The sequence below is a fragment of the Arachis hypogaea genome, chromosome 17, assembly GCF_003086295.3.
Source record: "Arachis hypogaea cultivar Tifrunner chromosome 17, arahy.Tifrunner.gnm2.J5K5, whole genome shotgun sequence".
NCBI lineage: Eukaryota > Viridiplantae > Streptophyta > Magnoliopsida > Fabales > Fabaceae > Arachis > Arachis hypogaea.
Window position 1 is genome coordinate 5,901,333 of NC_092052.1, and position 23,189 is coordinate 5,924,521.

The 23,189-nt window shown below is 32.4% G+C and overlaps 2 protein-coding genes, 1 non-coding gene and 1 pseudogene across 4 annotated transcripts; all 4 read right to left on the reverse strand.

Moving 5' to 3' along the window:
* Positions 1 to 8,405: 8,405 nt before the first annotated feature.
* On the reverse strand, positions 8,406 to 8,613 carry LOC112768438 (small nucleolar RNA U3; annotated as a pseudogene).
* Positions 8,614 to 8,707: 94 nt separating this feature from the next.
* On the reverse strand, positions 8,708 to 8,935 carry LOC112768437 (small nucleolar RNA U3). The gene has a single exon (XR_003185867.1). It is a non-coding gene; the product is annotated as a small nucleolar RNA U3 (small nucleolar RNA).
* Positions 8,936 to 10,702: 1,767 nt separating this feature from the next.
* LOC112764249 (3-hydroxyacyl-[acyl-carrier-protein] dehydratase, mitochondrial) lies at positions 10,703 to 12,930 on the reverse strand. Of its 2 annotated transcripts, none has more exons than XM_025809799.3 (4): positions 12,407 to 12,930; positions 11,716 to 12,037; positions 11,060 to 11,175; positions 10,703 to 10,986 (listed from the first exon to the last, which is right to left on the reverse strand). In XM_025809799.3, exons 2-4 carry the CDS (start codon positions 11,986 to 11,988, stop codon positions 10,872 to 10,874), a joined length of 504 nt encoding a protein of 167 aa, XP_025665584.1. In that variant the 5' UTR covers positions 11,989 to 12,037; positions 12,407 to 12,930; the 3' UTR covers positions 10,703 to 10,871. The 2 variants fall into 2 exon arrangements, with proteins under 2 accessions (XP_025665584.1, XP_025665585.1); XM_025809800.3 differs by having other exon boundaries at positions 11,716 to 12,032; positions 12,407 to 12,548.
* An 8-nt stretch (positions 12,931 to 12,938) lies between these two features.
* Positions 12,939 to 21,063, reverse strand: LOC112764246 (protein argonaute 4). The gene is made up of 23 exons (XM_025809796.3): positions 20,676 to 21,063; positions 19,339 to 19,581; positions 18,557 to 18,762; positions 18,238 to 18,462; positions 17,983 to 18,119; positions 17,808 to 17,905; positions 17,626 to 17,723; positions 17,320 to 17,482; positions 17,057 to 17,173; positions 16,869 to 16,976; positions 16,225 to 16,287; positions 16,006 to 16,119; positions 15,759 to 15,924; positions 15,531 to 15,643; positions 15,246 to 15,383; positions 14,995 to 15,125; positions 14,827 to 14,892; positions 14,607 to 14,670; positions 14,412 to 14,523; positions 14,277 to 14,350; positions 13,871 to 13,965; positions 13,734 to 13,765; positions 12,939 to 13,534 (listed from the first exon to the last, which is right to left on the reverse strand). Exons 2-23 carry the CDS (start codon positions 19,576 to 19,578, stop codon positions 13,359 to 13,361), a joined length of 2,736 nt encoding a protein of 911 aa, XP_025665581.1. The 5' UTR covers positions 19,579 to 19,581; positions 20,676 to 21,063; the 3' UTR covers positions 12,939 to 13,358.
* Between the last annotated feature and the right edge of the window lie 2,126 nt (positions 21,064 to 23,189).

Sequence of the window (23,189 nt, forward strand, 5' to 3'; positions counted from 1 at the left end):
TTGTGAATTAAAGATCAATAAGAAAACCTAACTATTGATCTGTTGCCCTTGTTTTAAATCAAAATAATTTATCATGAGTGTTTTTACGATTAGGCTCATTTTATGTAAATGGTACAAAAAATAACTCGGTGTCCTTTTCTAGACAAATGCGGTAAAAATTCATATTTGACATCAAATCTAAAAAATTAATTAAATATGTAAAATATGAAATAATAATATAATTTAAATCATAAAATCACATGAACTAATATAAATTTTTAAAATCAACTAATCTATATATATATTTGTAATATAAAAAAATTAATAATTAAATTAAAATTTTAACTATGTTGATGATAAGACCACAAATTTACGTAGAATAGAGATAATTTAAGACTAATTTTGTTCATATAAAATTACGGATCTTTAAACTTTATTTACTCGCATATTATATTATGTTTCATGTGAAAATTCCTAATAAAAAGTATCATATTCTCAACTGTTATCGTTAATTAATTTTATGTTTTTTATTTAATATATTTTAAATTTTAAATTAATCTAAAATAATCAAAGCATTTTTAAAAAAGTATATATATATATATATATATATATATATATATATATATATTAAATATATATATATATATATACACACGTGAAATTAAATTAGACTGTAAATATATAAACTAATTCTCAATTGATATGATATATATAATTTTAGACTTTTAATTTAGTAGGAATGATGTTTTAAAAACACAGTAAGATTATTGTACATGACATTATATATGATCTTTTTTTTTATAGAAACCGCCAATTCTTTGTGGTAAGAATTTTAATTAGAGAAAATATGTTTTTAAATTTTAAATAGATGGTGAGGAAGAGTTGGACTTCTTCAACTGTTAGCACTGAGTCTGAAGACTTGAGCATTGATGAAAAAGATTTGTCGCTTTGATTAAAGTGTGATAGGAAATTTGAAAGGAATTGAAGAAAATTAAAATAAAAATATTTTCTGTATTGGTCATCACTCTTAATTTACTTATTGACTTCTATTCCTTCTTCATTCTCCTAGCTTGTTATTCAACGCGCTTTGTAGAAAATCAGTGCCCAAAACAATATATTATCCTAGCTGGCCTTATCTTCATAAATCAAAATTAGTATTTTTATGTATTGTTTTAAAATTCTTATATATATATTATTGTAGATCGAGTTTTATGTCGTTAACATTTTGAGTGCGATACGATTTTTGTCTGTTAATATTTTTTATAGGTTCTTAGATATATTATTATTTTTCAAATATGATGTACGTATTTTTAAGTTTTAGAGGTCGTAATAGCTCATAATTTTTGATTTACGACTGTAGTGTAAGGCTTTGTGTAGTAAAATGTTACAGAATTGTCATTAAAATTTAAGTTTCTAGTTTCCAATAATCAAACAGAATACGAAGCCATGTTTGCTGGCTTGAAGCTAGCCAAAGAAGTTGGGGCCACAAAATTAATCATTTTTAGTGACTCTCAAATAATAACCTCTCAAGTAAATGAAATTTATCAAGCTAAGGATTCCAATACGAAGAAGTATTTGAAAAAAATACTGGAACACTTAGCCAATTTTAGGAAGCAGAGGTCTAACATATAACTCGGGAATCTAATACCGGAGCCGATATCCGCTATAAATTGGCTAGCACTAAACCAGGAGACAACAACAGAAGCTTGATTCAGGAAATTTTCTACACACTATCAGTGGCCAAGGAGGTCGGTAAGTCGAACACATTGACTATCTCCAATCTAAACTTGGGTTGGATGAACCCTATCATCAAAAATCTTAAATTCGATATCATCCTTAAAGAAGAAAGTGAAGCAAGGAGACTCAAAAGTAGGAAGGCACAAAACTACACCTTGGTCCATAACGTTCTCTATAGAGGAGGGGTATCTACACATTTACTTAAGTGTGTCCCGACCTCCAAGACTAATGAAATTTTAGAGGAAGTCCATAGTGGCATATATAAAAATCACTTAGGAGCTCGGTCACTAGCCAAAAAATTGATTCGAGCTAGCTTCTATTGGCCGACCTTGCAAAGGAAAGCAGACGACTTTGTCAAAAAATGTCTGCCTTGCTAAAAGCATGCTAACTTTCATGTAGCACCTTCGAAAGAACTCATCAGCATCACCTCACCTTGGCTATTTACAAAATTGGGCCCAGGTCTCCTCAGTCCATTCCCACAAGATCCTGGGTAGGTGAAGTACCTCATAATGGGGATTGATTATTTCATTAAGTGGATCGAGGCAGAACCTCTGGCAACTATTACAACTCAAAGAAGTCGAAAGTTCCTCTACAAGAACATCTTCACTCGGTTTGGAGTTCCACACTCCATTACCACAGACAATGGAACTCGATTTACGGACTCAACATTCAAAAGCTTGGTAGCAAGCCTCAAGATTAAGCACCAATTCACGTCGATAGAGCACCCTCGAGCCAATGGACAAGCTGAAACTGCAAATAAAGTCATACTAGTCGGGTTGAAGCACCGACTACAAGACACAAAAGGAGCATGGGTCAATCAGCTCGCTCAAGTCTTATGAGCATATCGGACAATCTCTCCCCCCCCCCCTCAACAATTGGAGAATATTCTTTTTGACTTGCTCATGGCATAGAAGCCATGATCCCTATAGAAGTCACTGAAAAATCTCTAAGAGTTAGATTCTACGATGAAGTAGAAAACGTCTGTGCTAAAAAACAAGAACTTGATCCCCTTCCAGAAGTTCGAGAACAAGCTCGAATAAGAGAGAAAGCACTAAAGCAAAGGGTATCCATGAGATACAACAAGAAAGTCATAAAAATTAACTTTACCACAAACGACCTCATACTAATCTGGAATGACATCAAAGCACCAAGGTCGGGAAGCTAGCTACAAATTGGAAAGGACCTTACCTTGAAGTCTTAGAAAATGATTACTTTAAAGTGTTCGAGTTGGAAGGAAATGAACTTCCAAGGTCGTGGCACACGTGCAACTTAAAGAAGTACTACAGTTAGAAGGCGTACCTTGCTCTATAGTGTACTCTTTTTCCTAACCTTATGATTTTTTTTTTCGAGAAGGGTTTTTTTAAGAGGTTTTTAACAAGGCACCATAGTAAGGGCTAGGAGTTAGATGTCCAAAAAAACTTAGTAGCCAAAGCACTTGTAAATTATTTCAATATTCTTTAATGATAACTTATTTCTTATTCCATTGTTTAATCTATGATACGCACTGACTTAAACTCATAAAAACACGAACATCATTGCTCAACCTAAATGGTAGGTAAGATGAAGCGATGAGGTTCAAATTAATGTAAAGAAGTTACATATGTAGATCATGGCCACAACTTGAAAAACCACTTATCAGAAGTCAGTAAAAAAGATGGCCCAAAAAGAATCGCAAAAGTAACTTAATAAAATCGATTACTTGAAATCGGCGCATATTTAACTACCCTACTAAGGAAAATACCTAAACCCGACCTTACCAAAGAAAGATTTGAGAGAATGTTCGACCTACTTTAACCGACATCTTCAACGACTTAACTGAATTAGCGTCAAAAGTTAAACAATGACTTAACAAAAATTTTTTAAGTCACAAAACTAAATAGCTACGCCAACTAAAGGCAATCCAGAAAAGAATGATTAAGAAAACATTCATTCATAAAACCACCATATATCAAAATAGTAGGAAAAAGTTTTTAAAGTAGCGAAATAAAAGGTTGTTCAAACTACAACAAACAACAACAATATCTTGTCCCACTAGGTGGGGTCGGCTACATGTATTAAATGACGTTATTGTGCTCTATCATGTATCATGTCTACAGAGAGACCGTTTATATGTAGATCTCGTTTGACCACCTCATGGATGGTCTTTTTAGGTCTTCCTCTGCCTTTCGCCCCTTGTCCATCTTCCATCTCATCTACCCTCCTGACTAGGTGTTCTATCGGTCTTCTTCTCACATGTCCAAACCACCTGAGACGCGATTCAACCATCTTTTCCACAATGGGTGCTACTCCAACTCTCTCCCTTATATCTTCGTTCCTTATTTTATCCAATCGCGTATGACCACTCATCCATCTCAACATCTTCATCTCTACCACACTCAACTTATGTTCGTGCTCCCTTTTGGCTGCCCAACACTCCGTACCATAAAGTATAGCCGGTCTTATAGCAATGCGATAGAATTTACCTGTAAGTTTTAAAGTCACTTTTTTGTCGCATATAAAACTAGATGCACTCCGCCATCTTGACCAACTTGCTTGGATCCTATGATTTACATCTTGTTCAATCTCTCCATTATCCTGTATGATGCACCCAAGATACTTAAAACTTTTGACTTTTCGTAGGATATTTTCTCCAATCTTCACCTCTATATTAGGGTTTTCCCTTCTCAGACTGAATTTACATTCCATATATTCCGTTTTGCTACGGCTTATGCGCAGACCATACACTTCTAGAGCTTCTCTCCATAAGTCCAACTTCTTATTTAGATCTTCCCTTGACTCTCTCATAAGGACAATATCATCAGCAAAAAACATGCACCATGGCACAGGCTCTTGGATGTGCTCTGTGAGTACTTCCAAGACTAATGTGAAAAGGTATGGATTTAAGGATGATCCCTCGTGTAATCCTATACCAATAAAAAATTCCTCTGTCACACCACCTTGAGTATTCACACTAGTTGTGGCCCCATCATACATGTCTTTAATTGCACAAATATATGTGATCCTTACTCTCTTCTTTTCTAAAACCTTCTATAAGACCTCCCTTCTTGGCACCCTATCATATGCTTTTTCCAAATCAATAAACACCACATGTAGATCCCTTTTATTACTACGATACCTCTCCATTATCATTTTTAATAGGTATATCACTTCAGTGGTAGATCTGCCTGGCATAAATCCAAATTGGTATAATGTCTCCTCTTATTATACTATGAGCCTGAGGCACCTTCTATCCAAGACAAAAAAAAAAAAAAAAAAAAAAAAGATAAAAGAAATGTCAAAGAATCAAAAGTTTTTCTGTTATTAATCGCATAAATTTAAGTTCGAGACATTCAATCATTAATAATAAATGCTAAGTTAATAATAACCTGGTGTTCTTAGAGGAAATTTTCTCATACAAGATTTTTTCATTTTAATACTTAGTGGGGTTTGTGGTCAACCCAAAACCAAAAATGAAAATAAAGGATCATAATGTTTATCACCAACATTCATAGGAAGTTTGTCAACATTCTCGAACTATAGTAATTACTTGATGGTAATGTCTTAAATAAAATAAGAATTCAATAAACTTTTTAATTTTTGTAAGTTAAATACTTTTATATTGTTTAAAATATAGAAGTGATAAATAAAAATTTTTAATATTAATTAATTAAATATATTAGAAAAATATGCATTAAGTATTTATTATGACTAATAATTTTTAATATACTTTTATATTTAATTTGATATAAATTTAAAATTAAAGAAAAATATTTTGTTTCAATAAAAACTCATTTTTGGAATTGAAAAAATATCATGATATAATAAATATTTATAATTTTATGATTAATTCTCTTTTTATGTTGATAATCAAGACATCAATCAAACATTAAGATAATAAAAATAATATTTGTTAAAAAAGTGTACAACAAATTTACTATCCGCAGTAGCACTCAGGCAAATTCAATGATTAGAATTTCCGGGTTCAATTCCCGGCTGCAGAACATTTTTTCTTTTTCTTTTTTTTTTTTTTTTTGTGGGAATTATTTGTATGTTAGCTACTTTTGTGTTCTACGCCACCTTGATTGCTACCCATCTGGTTAAAGTTCGGATTTTTCGTGCATTGGCTCCTACCACATGTTTTCATTTGTAAATCTTTTAGACAGTGAGTGGTTGAGTAAAACTATTATGATATTGTAGCAATACTTGATTGGATGTATGTGTTAGTGTTAACGCCTGCAATGTATGCATATATTATAAATTGAATTCTACATGTTATATCTTACCCAATGTCGTAGAAGAAGTAGCCACCAGGAGAAAGAAAAAACGTTGAATGGATCTTAGAAGAATTGAACAATTTATGTCCCGTCTCTGCTCATGTATGGCTGTTCCTTGTAAAGCAATGTTGCTTCGGGAGAATACTTTCTAACTTGAATACAGTAATGCTAGCTTAGGTTTTTTAGACTAAGTTTATTTTATATTTAGGCTAATTGTGATAGTGGTTAGCTACAAGTTTGGATTGTTTAATGAGGAGTGTTAGGAGACCAGTAGATTTTATAATTTGTAATCATCAACTAGTCATCCTTAATGTTTTTAACGATGTGAGATTACATCTAACATTGTGGAATTACTCATTTTTTTTTATTGGTTAAATGTTACAAAATTTTAATAAAAGTGCTGATTTCCTAAATTTTCTATTGTTGTATATCACCTTTTGTGTATGTCACAAGACATATTTTACAGGTTGTCTTTTTCTAGTGATATTTGCCTATTTGGGACTGGCCGGTGGGTTCTCTCGGTATTTAAGAGAACTTATTGTGTTGATGAACTGTAACTGTTTTAAGGTTTGTGTTTAACACCAATTTCTCCTCTAGGTCTTGGAGACACTTTTCCCATGAACATATATGGTGAGTTATAGAATAGGGCTGGCATGAAAAGGATTATAGGGGTCTTTGAACTTTTTGACACAGTTTTCAGGTTTCTTTTAGACAGTTTTTTTTATGTCTGTGGCTTTTTGTCGATTTTTTATTTGACTCAATAAATTGTCTAGTGGCCTCTAAAATATTTGGCATTAATCTTAACAGTCATTGCTTTATATAATTTTATTTTTGATTCGTCTGGTCCGCATGAAGAGGCAAGGTCCATTGTTTTTACTAGACGTCCGAAAATATAGTTTAAAGGAGCTCTAGGCCAATGAGCCATATCTCACATGACATTCTGCTCTCTTTCTATTTAAAAAGTTTCGAGTTCAAGTCTTACCAGCTGTAACCGAAAAAAAAAATTGGTAAATATATAAAGAGTGTATGAATGTGTATTGTGTATCTAAGATTGAAAGTTTATCCAATCTATTAGAGTACCTAAAATTGGGAGTTATCTAATCTACCGACCAAAAAAAAAACACGCTCTAGTATCTCAGCTACCATTGCGATGCCACCGTCCCAGGGACTTGGCGAGAAGGCCCTGGACATCCACGCGGCTGAACGTGTAAAAAGATGAAGTTTCCATACAAGCCAAGCTATGAGAATCACATATTAGTTGTAGTCTCTTAAGTATTAGCACTGATTAATTTTTTTTATAGTTAAAAAATATTAAATTTATTATATTAGGATTAAAATTATATAATTAAATATACATATAAAATTATTTTATAATATTAAAATTAATTTTTTTATTATAATTATATTAACGTCAAACATAACTTCTATTGAACTATTATATTATAATTTTTGCGGGGTCATAAGAGCACCTCCAATGGTGAGTTCCTCTTTGACTTTTTTTCTGACATATAGGAACTCTAACCATTGGAGGAGAGAAGGAGTGAGTTACCGCACAAGGATCAAAATAAGGGAGTCCCTCTAAGCAGGGACTCAAATTAACCAATAATAACTTGCCATTTGGCAAGTTATTATAAACAAATAATAATATAAAATCTGAAATAATTAAATAATTAAATAATAATTAAATTAGTAATAATTATAATAAAAATTATATTAAATAATTATATTTTTATTTAATTAATAATTTATATTAATTATTTATATTATAATTAATATTGAATATTATTTATATTATTATATTAAATTATAATTAATTAAATTTATTTACATTAAAAAATAAATTTAATTTTTATACCTTATAAAATAATTTTTAGTTGAGTTGGTTATTTTTATTTTTAAAATTTAAAATACTAATGGTATTATTAAAATTAGCAGTTGTAAACAAAAAACTATAAATTAGTATAATCTCGAATTATATATTGTGTATTATTATTATATATGAATTTATTTAATATTAATATCTTTTAATAATGAATTATTTTTAAATTTATAAATTTAAATAATATTATTGAAAAAAATTAATTATATTAATTTTAAGTATTTTAATTAATTAATTAAGTGGGACCACAATAGGGACTAAAGTTAGTTCCTCCTAATGGAGAAGAGAGAGATGCTTTGAGTTCCTATTTATTGTTTATGACGCAAAAGCTGATGTGGAGTTACTTTTTATGACAGGTGGGCCATAAACAGAAATTGGGATGAGTTCCCTACTGGAGATGGTCTAATTATTTTTTAAAAGAAGTGGAGATGGAACAAATAAAAAGGAAAAAAAAAACATTTTTGTATGGTATGTCAGACAACCGTGGGGGTCATAATTATTTTTTAAAAGAAGTGGAGATGGAACAGATAAAAAGGAAAAAAAATATATTTTTGTATAGTCTGTCAGACAACCGTGCGACCATCTCACCACAGAAATTGCTGCAAGTACGATCCTCCACTACCACAGATGAGAGCCTCTAAGAGACTTGAATCTGGACCAATTAATCATGCTCTGATCACACGGTCATGATTCATCAATCAGACTTTGATTCCTGTCTCCTTAGAATTTAAGGATACAGATATACGAGCTTATAGACATTTTTGTATGGTCTATCAGACAAGCGTGGGGTCATAATTATTTTTTAAAAGAAGTGGAGATGGAACAAATAAAAAGGAAAAAAAAAAAAACATTTTTGTATGGTCTGTCAGACAACCGTGCGACCATCTCACCACAGAAATTGCGGCAAGTACGATCCTCCACTGCCACAGATGAGAGTCCCTAGGAGATTTGAATCTGGACCAATTAATCACGCTCTAATCACACGGTCATGATTCATCAATCAGACTTTGATTCCTGTCTCCTTAGAATTTAAGGATACAGATATACGAACTTATAGACATTTTTATATGGTCTGTCAGACAACCGTGGGGTCATATTTTATGTTAACTGTATCTTATTGTATAAAAATTTATTTTATTTTAAGAAATTGCATGTGTTATATTTTATGGGATGCTTGTCAAAGTAAGCACAATATAAAAACTTCTAAAAAAACAGATAAGAGTATTTGTTAATTTATAAGTAAATAATTTGATTGTTGTAGTCAAAATAAATAAGTATTATGTGTTTTGTGGACATGAAAGGAATGAAAACAATATCTAAAAAACGAGTTAAGAAAAAGAAACATATTAGGGTTGAAAGTTATTCAATCATTTGTGATCGAAATGAGATTAAAGAATATATCAAAAAAAGGAAAATTAAAAAATATATCAAAAAAAGGAGAAGTATTTGGTTATAGAACGCCGTACAATGTGGAGTAGGAAGAAGTACAAGTCATTCTCTTAAAGTGTATTTGGTTTAACCTTTTTATTTGTTTAATAATTTTAATTAATATATCTATGAAAAAAACTATAAAAACTATTGAAGAACGATAAGAAGAAAGACTAATTATATCAAAATTATTAATAAAGACTTGCAAACTATTAACTAAATAAAAGAGTACTTATCTTTTAAATATTAGATAAAGAATTACATATTAGATTTTATTCCACTTAATTGTATGATTGAATTTTTGTTGGATCCGGAGTTGGGTCCTTACTTATCTTTATTATTATTTCATTCTGCCAATAAAATAAAATAATTTAAAAAAACTAAAAAATAAATTAACGAATACAAGAGAGAAGTACTTATGTTTCAAGAATTGAGAAACCAAATGCCAAGGAAGAGATTAACAAAAGCCAAGAATTTTTTAAGGAGATTATTTTAATAAAGACATTAAAAATCTTATGTGTCATATTAATATTAGATATTTTTATTAAACTGGTTAATAATTTATTTTTTAATAAACTAGAATAAAATTAATTTATTATAGCAACAATAATAAACTTAATTGTCTGTATTATAATTATTAGACCCGATTTGATCCGATCGAATTACATAATCTAAACTGAATATCTTTAAATTTTTTGATAAAAAAACAAATATATCCCTAACTTTTTGTTTTGCGGACATTTAAATCCCTAAAAATTTAAAAATACAATTAAATTTCTAAAAAAAAAAATTTAGATTTATTGTTATTGTTATAAAAAATCGATTTTATTCTAATTTGTTAAAAAATTAAAAAATAACCGGTTCATTAATACATCTAATGATAATACGACACGTAAGCGTCTTTACAAAAAGACGTTTTACGCGTCTTTATAGGAATATCTCATCTCTTAAAGCCAACCCACTATATTTTGTCGGAGTTATCAATACCCTGCAAGAAATTATCTAATCAATATCTTACCACACAGTTGGTTGTTCTTTCAAAAACTATTATTTAGTCCCTTTGAAATAGCAATTGACTGAACTAGAAAATTTCAGTATTTTTTTATCACTATACAGTAATGCTACTCCTATTTTCGATGTTATTGTGCTTCAAGTAATATTTTAGTGTTAGGTGGTTTTAATTTTATCCAATGTTATTACGATTATGCAATTTTCATCAATCAATTTTGCCCCTTTTTTTTTATTCCAAATTATCAAATTCAATTGGTTAAGCTATAAAGCAAATGTTACATAATTTTTTATTGTAAATAGCTTCTCGGTGATAATTTTTTTGTTTTTGGTTAATTTTATATCTATATGCAAAAGTGAGAATTATATAAACACAACAAAGTGCGTGGAGTGTGGACTGTGGTCTGTGGACCAAAAATTCAAATACCTAAGTCTGCATAAACTGCATTATAATCAGCAAAACTACAAAAACTGTCTCCCCCTGCTGTTTTTCTTTATGGTGGGGGCAAAGTGGTTAATCACAAATACATTTATTTAGCATTTGAAAAAGGCTCACGGCTAATAGTCCATTTTTGTGAATAACTTTTTCAGCACTCCTTACATTGCTCTTCTTCAAAGGTCAGTGTTGGCAACATAGCTGTAGCCTCACCTTCAATAACAAGCAATTCACCATTCTTGAGGCACCTTGTTTTGAACTTTGCACTGAATCGCATTCACAAAGTTACTCAGTGTTCAAAAGAAAAGGAAGAAACATCAATGTCAAGACGAAACTTACAGATATCGGTTTTTATTTTCTCTCAGATGTGTTGCTTCTACTTCACCAGTAATGTGGTCTCCAATATACACAGGGAACTTAAAATTCAAGCTTTGAGAGACATAAACAGCTCCAGGCTACAATCAACCAATTATGTTATAATAATGAAAGTTACCAAGAAAGCTATGAAAAGAAAAATTCTGCAAATAAATTTCTTCTCTGACAAAATTTCCTTTTCAAATAAATAACACATACACACACTTAATTAGAAGGCTTTCATCAAGTTGGTGCCACAATTCACAAAATCATTGAAAATTTTGGGAATGACATCGTTTATCTGAGATGAAGATAGAGTCCTTCATAATACCTAAATCCACCAGACATAAAGGCTTATATCCAAGCATGCATAGAATCCATGATGATACCTAAAAGACTATTTGTGTTTATTTCATGTTCCTTCTACCTATTAATAGCTAGAGAATGGTTATTACTTATGTTGAAGGTTGCTGAAACCAAACTATACTTCTGTTACTTCTCATCCCACTCTAAGCAAGATCATATCATAGCCTAATTCATCGGTTTTAGTCACTCGAATTTGGTTTACCAAGATCGTTAACTAAGACATTTTCATATATTGATACCACAAATCAAAATAGAGAGATTAGCATGGGATTTACAAAATGTGACGAGATGATGCGAGGAAAGAGAGAAGCAACGAGCATCCCATGGACGAGAGGACCTTCGAATCCGACATCTCTGGCAGCCACAGGATCAGTATGCAAAGGATTAGAATCATGGCTCACTTTAGAGTATTGAGTGACATCTTCTTCAGTAAAGAGTCTTGATTGTCTCAGGATATCACCAGGCCTAAGCACTTGAGGAGTTGTTGAGGATGAAAACTGTCTGAGACTCAGAGTCTTGCTGGAAATTAAACTCCTAATGGGGAACATTCTTGAAAGGATTCAGCTCAAACAAAACAAAGCTCCAATCTTTCCTATACTGATCGGAAATCAAGCAAAGTGCAAGTTAATACAATCACAACTAACAACTAGATAAATTAATCCACATAGTTACATACTCTTAATTATTTAGCAAATGAATTTTAGTTTTAAACTTGAAAGGCACTGGTGCTGGAATGAAGGATAATGTGAAATGCAGCAAGCAGCATACAATTTTATCATCACTTCAAAAGTTTCACCCTAAGCAAATAATAATAAATTCTTGGGGGGCATTGCTATGATCATTGAAACATTTGAACAAACAGGTGAGCTGCATAGCAAATATAACCATATGAAATAAGAACGATTGAACTTCCAATAAAAAAATCAATGACGAAACATGGAACTACTGAGAACGATTTGAACGTACGAAATTGGTTCACATGAAATGTGAAATAGTTCTTCGTTAATGACTTGATGAACGGTTCCGAATATCAGATGTTATAATATCCAAGCTCTCAATTCCCACCAAAAAATATAAGATATTCTGTCCCGGTATACTGATTAATTCCAAGATCTCTTTTTCCTCTAAGCATTTTTATTACCATAATGTAGACCACATGTTTTTTTAACCCTTTTTCTTTACGCGTCTAGATATTGATGAAAGAATAAAATCAACAATAATCGTTACTAATTGTTGGAAATTTGTGGCAAGTCTAAATAGTATCGAAAAAGAAAAACAAACTTTTAGGCACGAGTTAAGAAGCATTAAGTTGCCATGCCACAAAGATAAGAGTTACGTTGTTTCATTTTACATCTATTCTTATACTTACTAAAGTGATAAATAAAATTGCCTAATTACTTTCATCCCAAAATTAAAACACTAAAACGGACGATTTTAAAACTCAAATTTCAAACCACCCATGCCATAATCAACAAACCCCAAAGGAAACCAAATCAGATAATCAAGAAACACGGATATATTTGGAGCTGAAGGGTAAGGTACCATACAGATCTAACTTGAAATATATATACCTTATATTCTTATAAAAAGCGTTCTCCATCTAATCATCCAACTCGACTAAAAAAATAGCTAATGAAACATAGCACATGAAAGGGATTAGGATGAAACTTAGATGGATAACTTCATATATTAACTAAAAGCTACCATAAAATGGGAAAGACAAAACACATGTGAAAGCATATCCAAAATGCATCCGCAGGTATTTAGTCTTTTACCCATAATATATGGCAATCAAGTCATTAGGTCTACGACATGGTTTTGATTGTATCCACAAAAGGCAAAGAAACAGTCAACAAGCATGTAAATTAAAATTATCCATTGTCTATCCTAAAGAGGCATCACCAACAGAGAGGCTTCTCTAACAAAAGAACATGGAGTTGCAAACACTCTCCTGCAATTTGGGCAACTGAGGGACAGGAACAGCTCCAGCAGCAGTGAGTCCACCATGGCTTGATGAGGTCTCAGATTTGTCCTCAAATTTCATGAACTGTCCCATCTGAGTTGCAGCCAGGTGAGCATAGCATATTGGAGCAACTGAAGAGAAACATAGGTTATCATGAATTAGAACCTTGTCCACTGTATCTATAATGTTAAAATATATTTCCCAAGGTTTTCGAAGTCTGAAATTAAGTCATGAATAATCACGAAATTGTTTGGGTCAACAAACTCTAAACTCTATTTAGGTTGACTCATGAGTTTTGGAAAGGATTAAAAAGAAATGAGTAGAACATACCAACAGAGATGGCAGTGGTACTCCTCTGATACCTGTGTCATACAACAAATTTCATTCGTAAGATACATCACAAAATTATCTATCAAGATTATTACAGAGTCTAAAGTTGATTAGGTTGGGACCAAATTTCCACTTACACATAGGAAAGAGAATGAACAAGTTCCTGAAGATCATCTGGAGAGAAACCAATCTCATCTAACAGCACATGGTAGTGAGTAGGCCTGGTAGTACCCTGAGAGGATGTTTTTAAAAGCGTTAAAAATGGGGTAATCATTTACAAACGTTTATGTTTAAAATGTCAGACTTAACTAGAGCATCATCAGAATGTACAAAACACAGACCAATTTGACTTTCACTAAAAAACTAGAAGATAAAAGTCAAAATAGAAGGAAGCATGACAAGTGAACAAAGGTAATAATGTGTAAACATTGATACAGCCTTCCACAAATTACTGGATGAAGCCACATGACATGCATTGCAAACAGAGAATTTAATTTAGATTCAGTATCATTAGGAGATGCCTCAAGAAAAGCAAATACTCACAATCATTCCAGCATGGGCACACATGTAAAAATCATAGTTCCGAGGGTGACAAATTTTGTTATCAATAACCGTTCCTGCAAAACCAAAAAAGATTAGCGGAATTAAAAGAAAATATGAAACCCACAAACTAATTACCAGGAGGAACATTGTCAGGTGATCCCGGCTGGAAAAACTTGGTATGGTGATTCTTTTGAGCAACCATCACCACAAACTTCGGATCCCAGTTCTCATCCAAAAATTTGCAGGCCTAAAATTTTAAAATGTGAATACTCCTTAAAGATCAAGGTTTATGGTTATTAGAATTTGCAATGAATAAGCTTAGAAGAAAACCTGAATGATTTGATCAAGTTCTTTGTTCAAAACTTGATTGAATTGAGACTCGCTAACACCATCCCTACCATAAAACAGAAAAAATAACATCTAGAACCATGAAAGTCTAATTCTAGAAATTACAACAGCCTGAGCCAGCAAAAGATGCAAAATAAAATAAATGGTAGGAACAAGAAAATAATATATGGTTCATAGCAGAAAACTTCTGAAAGAAAAATACCTGAATATAATTATATTATCAGGTTTCCTCTTTCCGGAACTTGAATAGAAGTCAATGAGAAGTTCCCTGCAAATAATAAAATATATCAATCAGGTAATGCATGGAAAAACTGTGTTGTATGAAAGTATCTATCAGGACAAGACTAAAATTAAATAAATAAAAAAAAACCTGATTATTCCTTCATCGTCTTTATCAGATACTTTCTTAAATAAATTGTCAATCATTTCGACCTTGGGAGACTGTGTTCGAACACATGCCCTGTACTTAGATATCAGTGGCCATTGTCTAGAGCTCACCACCTACATATTTACACAGTAAGAATGAGAGCAGACAATCAACTTATTAAAACAGCATTTAAAGTTTTAAACTGATTAAAAAATATATCCAAAAAAATACAAAGAAAACCATCAACCATTTACCGCAGCAATTGATGGAATATCAGATTGCCCTGGGGAGCCGTGGGACACATCCATGCCAAGAATGAGTGTAGGAGCTTTTGAAACAATAGGAATAGAAGGGGAGTGCTCCACACCTAGCAAAGAATTCAACCCACCAAGCTGCAAAAGGAAAGGAAAGGGAGGAAAACTCTAGGTAAGAATAAGACAAAAGACATGTATAAATAAATTAGATACACTAGGCAAGAGACATATAATACCAGGTAATAAGAAAATAATAAAAGGAGGCGAGCCAAAGAAATCATGTACCTTTGCATTTATTTTCAACAAAACATTGGTCAAATACTGATCATTGACCCTTGTTGGAGCAATGCACTGGGTAACAATTCCAAAGTCAGCAAGGTTCTTCTTCTTCCAAGGACCTGGATGCACAATTATTTTACTAAGATGTCCAACTAATTTTCTCAAATAAGGAACTTCGCAAGAATATACAGCAAGCTTATAATTTAGAAGTGAAAAGTACTTGAAACCACTAACCATAAAGATCAGAGTTCTTCCGCTCTGGAAGAAGACAAAGCAGGAACTGAGGGGCCCCAGGAAGTCTAGACTGAATCAATTCAAACATTTTCTCCACCCTGACAAGTGGAGGGGCACGTCTGTTACTATTTTGTTCTTCAAATACATCAAAAGGCTGATCAATCATCTGTCAATCAAACAAGACAACAAATGATGTCAGCAACCCTTTCGGGCATCACCTAGCTCAATATAGAGTAAAGAAACTCACAATTCCTTTCATTCCTCCACATTTAATCAGGTCCCTGATAAGCCCATTCACATCACAGCGAGCAGAGAAGTTAACAACTGCCCACCTCTCAATCTTTGTTGGTTGGACAATTTTCTGGAGAAACATACAAGTCATCATACCACAAAATCAGTGTCCATTTGACTGTTTTGAACTACATAGAAGGTAGCTAAGGATAGTACAGAATTACCAAAGAAGTACCTTATTGTTAAAATTCCACCTTCCATTCCTAGGATTGAAGTCCTCTCCATTCCCAAATTTCAGCTATATATATAACAATTTTGAATAATCAGTCAGGAACAATGTTGTAAAAACCAAAGTATGTATTAATTACCAAATGGGATAATAAAACCATTTATTGAAACAAAGAATGGCTCAGTTATAAAACAGCTAAAACCAAACAATAAAGGTACATAGAGTACAATTTTATCAGGCAATGTCAAAAACTAACTTCAGGCCAAAGACAAAAAGAAATGCGTTATCATACAAATCTATTTTAGCAAATGCTGAGAGCAACAACTGGAATAGAACAGAAACACAATGCAGCTGTTTTTCCAGGCAATTGCATTCAGTTTATATAACACTAACCTAAATCCGGAAAAAACTTCATAAAACTTCACCACGACTTGTAATCACATCAACAATGTTTAAAAATGCGTTGTAAAATTGAAAATTGACATGCATTGGTACAACATTCTGCTGAAGATACACAACCATATTTGCAGTTAACATCAAATTTCTAATAAAAGAAAAGAAAAATAATTTCTCAAATTAGTTAGCAGCTGTAAGTTAGCCTCATGAAAGTGGGAAGTGCCATAGCAAGCAAAAAGATTAAAAAATAATACCCTTGGAGCTTGCAAAACACGTCCTTCAACTGGAGTGAAACTATTGTTTATTTGAATACCACAGCTACGCAACATGGGTTCAGAAGCATAGTTGCTGGTTTTGAGGGCCTGGAATACAAAGATGAGAGCCCTTAGAAAGACATTTAAAAATTCGAATCATGTTACTACGATAAATCATCAAGACTTACATCATTCAACACCCTCATCCTCTCCTGTGGTTTTTGCCTGGATTTCTCGACCAGAGAAGCCCTTTGAAGTGTTGAAAGTGCTTTCGTGTACCGTTGCAGGGATACCAAATCGCAAAGCTAACCGCCCAAAAAAAAGGCAAGGAAAAATAGTTAAACATGAACTTAAAATAAATGAGTTGCATTTGATTTTCAGTATTTATAAGGTTTAATAAATTACATATTGACAAGAGGCATCTCAAAAGAAAATCTGTAATCTTTTTTACCTCAATGGGGAAATATGTTGGACGTTTCGGCTTTCCCACATTGATACAAGGAAGATCACCAGAGTAGCGGAGCTCTATATTGCGTTGTTTAACAAAATAGTCATAAACAGTCACTTCCGTAGTATCTTCGCCATCTGCTCCACCTCTGGTCTTCAGAGTAAAACTATAATGCCCACATGATTAAAAGTTTCACTTACAATGGAAAAAGCAATTTCATTAACTCCCAAATAGTTGTGCATATAGTGGGAGTGGGTGAATGATAAAAATGGTATTTCACAAAAAAAAAAGGTAAAAATAATATAATACGTCTGCTCTTTGCATGGGAGTTCACTGAGACCAGTAATCTTGAACTCCTGATTGGACGGACTAGTTCTAATCCTCAGATTTTTAAGTGTCCTCTTGGCCTGTTAGTGAAAAATAAATAGTCAGATTGACCTATTTATAAGTAAATCAGTCACAATATGTAAATGTTCATGGGATGCAGTTACCTTTGCCCAGTCAAGCGAATAGGGATCTCTCACATTCTGATTGGCAATTAAAAAGTCCACCACAGGACCAGGAGTAATAATCATGGTAGTTGAAACATCTACAGTTGGGATAAAGACCAAATATTAAGCCAAAAATGTTCAGGTGATAATATGGAGTAGAATAGATAGATTATACCTATATTGAGTGACAGGCCACTCTGAGTGGTTCTAAAACTAGAATGGAAGCCTCGGCAACCGAGAACCCCCCCTCCTACATCAGCAAAATTCTTTGGGTCATTGTGGAAATAGGATTGGCGCACAAGCAAGCATCCTCTGCAATATTGGCATCATGAAGCATCATACAAAAGAAATATAAACTTTGCACCGTTGTCAACCAAATCAAACAGAAACAAAGAACAGAGAAAAACTACAAATAGCATAAAATACGCACTGCTTGGCAGCATGTTGCCTCAGGATGATATCAAGAACTCTGATGGCTTCTTGATAATTCTCAGTTTCTTGCCCGCGTAAAGCATTGGTAATGGCTTTCATTGGAATTTTGGCGGCAAAGCTAATCTCAACTTTGAATGTTTTGGCACGGTATGGGCGCCTCACTCTCTTCCTATCACCTTCGTTGGGACTTCCATGACCTTCAGGGCTGCAGTTTCCATTGTTTCTATAGAAGGGATAAAATTAACATGTAAGCGATATTGCTGAAACAACATGAAAAACAAGGAGAATTAACCAATCACAACCACATGAAATTCAACCTGTTTGAGGTAACATCCTCAAGAACAACGGTAAACTCAAGCTTGTTTCGAGCTAGAGACCCAACAGTGAACAAAGTTTTTTCACCGTCATAGGCAAAGTCCTTCCCATTCAACTCTGAGTCATAAGTTTCCTTCACTTTGTCTATCACTTTCCTTCCGGCACCCTTTCCTTCCACAGGGCGCCCATCTTCATAAGAAAGAGCCACCTGTTCATATGCATAGCAAAGCATGTCAAGTTAGAGTGCAAAATAAGCAATCAATATTATAACCAGCAGGATAGGAAAATAGAGAGTTAACCCAGTGAGACACAAGGCCACCACCATTAAGAGCCAATACCCTACTGGACCACTAGGCATCCTACACCTAACAACTGCAACCAATGCAAACAAGTCCGGGATAAAACCTATAAATCGGGTCTATTCCATTCAACAATATCAATTTCCGAGAATACATAAAACATAAAGTTTAATCCAAGCTCCATATAACAACTCAACAAGATTGAGTCATTACTGTAACGGCACTTCACAGGCAATAGTGTAAATATATGCTATGAGCCGCAATCATTTTAGGTGTAACATGCACAGGTGTGTAAATTAAAAAATCATAAAATATGTAACATGGTAACCTCTGCCTACATTACCCTTTACTAGCTCGCACCTTAAGAGACCTGATAAATTGATTTACATTTGGTCACTAATATAATCATCGAGTATATAATTAGAAATAGATAATAATTATAATTATAATAATAAAGCAATATAAACTACAATTGAAATACGTACACTATACTGGTAGAATTCCCCTTCAGTGTTGTTTACATTCACTTTGAAGTGGTTGGTCAACAGACTCAGCTTCTGACCCTTTGAAGCTAGACCGCGCCTGGCTATTGGCACCCGGGTTTTCTTCGGTGGCTCGGGAGGAAGCTCCTCCTCTGCTTTGGCAGGCACAACATCTGGTGGGACGGGTGGTGGTGGCGGCAGAGAATCCTCGTGGTCATTTCCATTTGAGCCAAACAAATCCATTTCCTGTACATAATCACACAAAATTATGTGAGTATCATTATAATTTCACAGTCAAATCAAATTGTAATAAGTTTACTAGAATGTATAGATAAAAAACCAAATATAAAATAACTTGAAAATCACATAGAACAAAAATATGCATGTTTAAGAATAGTAGCACATCAAACAAGCATTTCTAGGGAAGATAAACCTGATATTAACTAAAAGATTAAGTGTAATGGTCATCTACTGGCTCTGCATGCAACTCTTAGTAATGTTACCCATAACTATATAGCATCATCATTATCAGCATTACGGTATAACTGCGTTCTCACAACACGTTTCCATAATATAAAATACAAAATATAAAATAAAATTATAACTAAAATTCAATATATATTTTTCTCTGGACTCTTTTTTTTAGAAAATAAAAACGTGCGAAGAAAACCTACATGCAATGTGAAAAGCGCAAAAACGAATACGCATAAAAGTTTTGCGGCTATAAAAAATGATAAATAAGTAAATAAACCACAGAAAATAAAAACAAAGTTCATCTCTGACAGCAAAATAACAAATCCATGAAGCTAGAAGCAAAAAATCCTCCGAAAAGGAAAGGTAAACAAATACAAAACCACAAAAAAAAAAACGCTGAGTGTGTGAGTGAACACTGAACACATTAACCAAAAATAGGTTCCCCACTCAAAAATGAAAAAAAGAAATTATAAACAACTGTTAAAAAATCAACAACAAAAAAATCTAGTGAAAACAAAGAAAAAACCCAAAACAGAGTGAAATTTTGAGCCAAAAAACGCTTCACTATATAACAGAGAACAAAACAAATTTGAACCACAGAGACACACAGAACTCACACATAAACAGTGAACAAAAAAAATCCTAGAAGATCAACCTCTAAAACGTACAACACAAAGTCACATTACATAAATTCATCACTTGACTCAAAAACTAAAGTCAACAAACCTGTAAATCGCCACCAAAATTCAAAATCAACAACAAAAAAGTAAGAAGAACTCAAAATTAAAACGCAAATTTCAGTGACGAAGCTGAAAATGAGAGAAGAAAGAACACGGAAGAATGTTCTTCTTCTCCGTCAGGCTCACCTCAGTGAGTAACAAACCCTAGAAACGAACGAGAGAGAGAGAGAAATGGAAGAGTTTGTTGGTGGTTTTGGTTTTTCAGGGTACAGTGTGTGATGTGTGAAATGGCGTCAACACCAACAACGCTCTTTCGCTCTTATACTAAAGTGTGAGGAGTGACTCGGTGAAGTGAGTGATATCAGCTACGATGAGCTAAGCCTGAGGGTTCTGTACGGTGGGGTTGGAAATGATGTGGTGCGTTGGATCTCGCTTGGTTGTGATGAAGCGTTGAGATCAAATCAGATGTGTGACGTGGCGTTCTGTTAGATTTGGGGGAGAAGAACCGTGGAAAGCGTGAGGACGGTTTTAGGATTCGGGGTGGCAGAGAGAGGGAGGAGAGGACGGGAATGACGGACTTCCGAGAGAGGAAATGGTTATTACGTTTATTGGGACCCACTCCTTTTGTTTCATTAAAATACCAAATTACCCCCAAGATTTTGCTTGTATTAACTTAGAGAAATTGGATATATCATAAATTTGAATGATAAAATTGTAATTTAACAGAAGAATTTAATTTTGATGGATTATTTTAAAGAGTTTTATATGGTCATTTACTCATTTCATGGTCATTTAGTTGTATTTATGTGTTTGAATAATTTTAAGTTATAAGTTTAAATACATAATTTTTTATTAAATAATAAAAATTAATCTAAATCAGTCTAAAATTATTTTATTTTATATTTATTAATTACTTCTGAAATAAATAGATAATATTAGATGCAATAAGTATATAATTTTAGATATTAAATATATAAAATTGTAAATATTAACTTAAAGAGAAAATGACAAATAGATTCCTGACCTTTTGTTCGCAGATATTTTCGTTCCTGACCATTGAAAAATACTTTTAAGTCTCTGACCTTCACAAAACTTGGACAGATCAATTCCTGACAGAGACATTTGGACGGATCAGTCCCTGACAGAGGTATTTGGACGGAGGGACTGATCCGTCCAGGTTTTGTGAAGGTCAGGGACTTAAAAGTATTTTTTAATGGTCAGGAACGAAAATGTCTGCGGGATAAAAGATCAGGGACCTATTTATCCTTTTCTCTAACTTAAATAAAGTAATTTTAGATTATTGTCTTTCTTAAAAATTAGTTATTTTTATTAATATAATAATATAAAAAAATTTGGTGTCATAATAATTGGGATTGATTGTATGGATAAAATTCTTTTATATTGATAATAAATAGAAATATTCGGAATTGATTGATTTAATTAAGATATGAGTTTAATTTTGATGATAGTGTAATTTAATTATATTTATTTTTTTATATAATTATTTTTGTGGTTAATATAAAAAAATATTTTTATTTATGTGATATTACATAATTAATGTATGTATGTGTAAAACTATGTTATATAATACATCAAAATTAAATTCTTATGATATATTAAAATATGTTGAAGGTTAAAATGATTTTTTTTTAGCTACTTTAGTTTGCGTTACTAAAATAACTACAAATAAACTAAATTCTTCTATAACCACCAAAAATTATGTTTGTGTCGTGAGTTTAACCACACAATAACAAAACTTGTTTCTGATAACAAAAATTATTTACCCTACATGTTAATATCTAAGTTAGAATTAAAGATTTAAAATTCAGATCAAATCGATCAGTTTGACTGAATTAACTAAGAATTAGTTCATTAGTTAATTCAATTGATGTCTAAATTATTCTAAAAAAATGGTAAAAAACTGACCGAATCGATAATTAATCGATAAATCGAATGAACCAAACTGAATTTTAAACTCTCAGTTTACTACTCTCTCAAAATGACACTGTTTTTATCCAAAAAAAAAAAAAAAAACTCCTCAGCCTAGAAGCCAAAATACTCCCACTTCTCCCTCTTCCTTTTTAATTTCTCAAATGTTGAAATGTCCAAAGTTTCAATTCACCAACCCTAATCCTATTAAAGCAAATCAGCAAAGCAAAGTCCGGACCTGTTTTTGTTATCGTCGTCAGCTGCCCTGTCCTCATCGTCTCTGTCCTCGTTATCAAGTCTTCGCTTGTGAAAAGTTTGGTCGCATCTTCTCGAACGATTTATATACTTGTCATTTTTATCTAAAATTCATTGTTTTTGATGATTAAAATGACATTGTTTGCATTAAAAAAAAGTTAGAATTATCTTATATGTCTTCTAAAATAATATTATCAGTAAAGTATAGTTTTTGTCTCCAATGGTTGCGGTGAGTTTTAAAGTTATTCCTAACGTTTAAATCGTCCTATTTAAGTTCTTAACATTTTAAAATTGACTCAATGTTGTCCTGTCATTGGGAAATTTGTGATGGCAGGACAAAATTAAGACATTTTAAAACGTTAGAAATTTAAATAGGACGAAAACGTTGGTGACAAAAATGATACATAGAAATAAATTTTAATTTTATTCTATATTCTTCAATAATATCAAATTTTTCTATACATAGTTATTCAATTATTTTTTAATCACATCTAAGTAAATTACACTTAATCATAT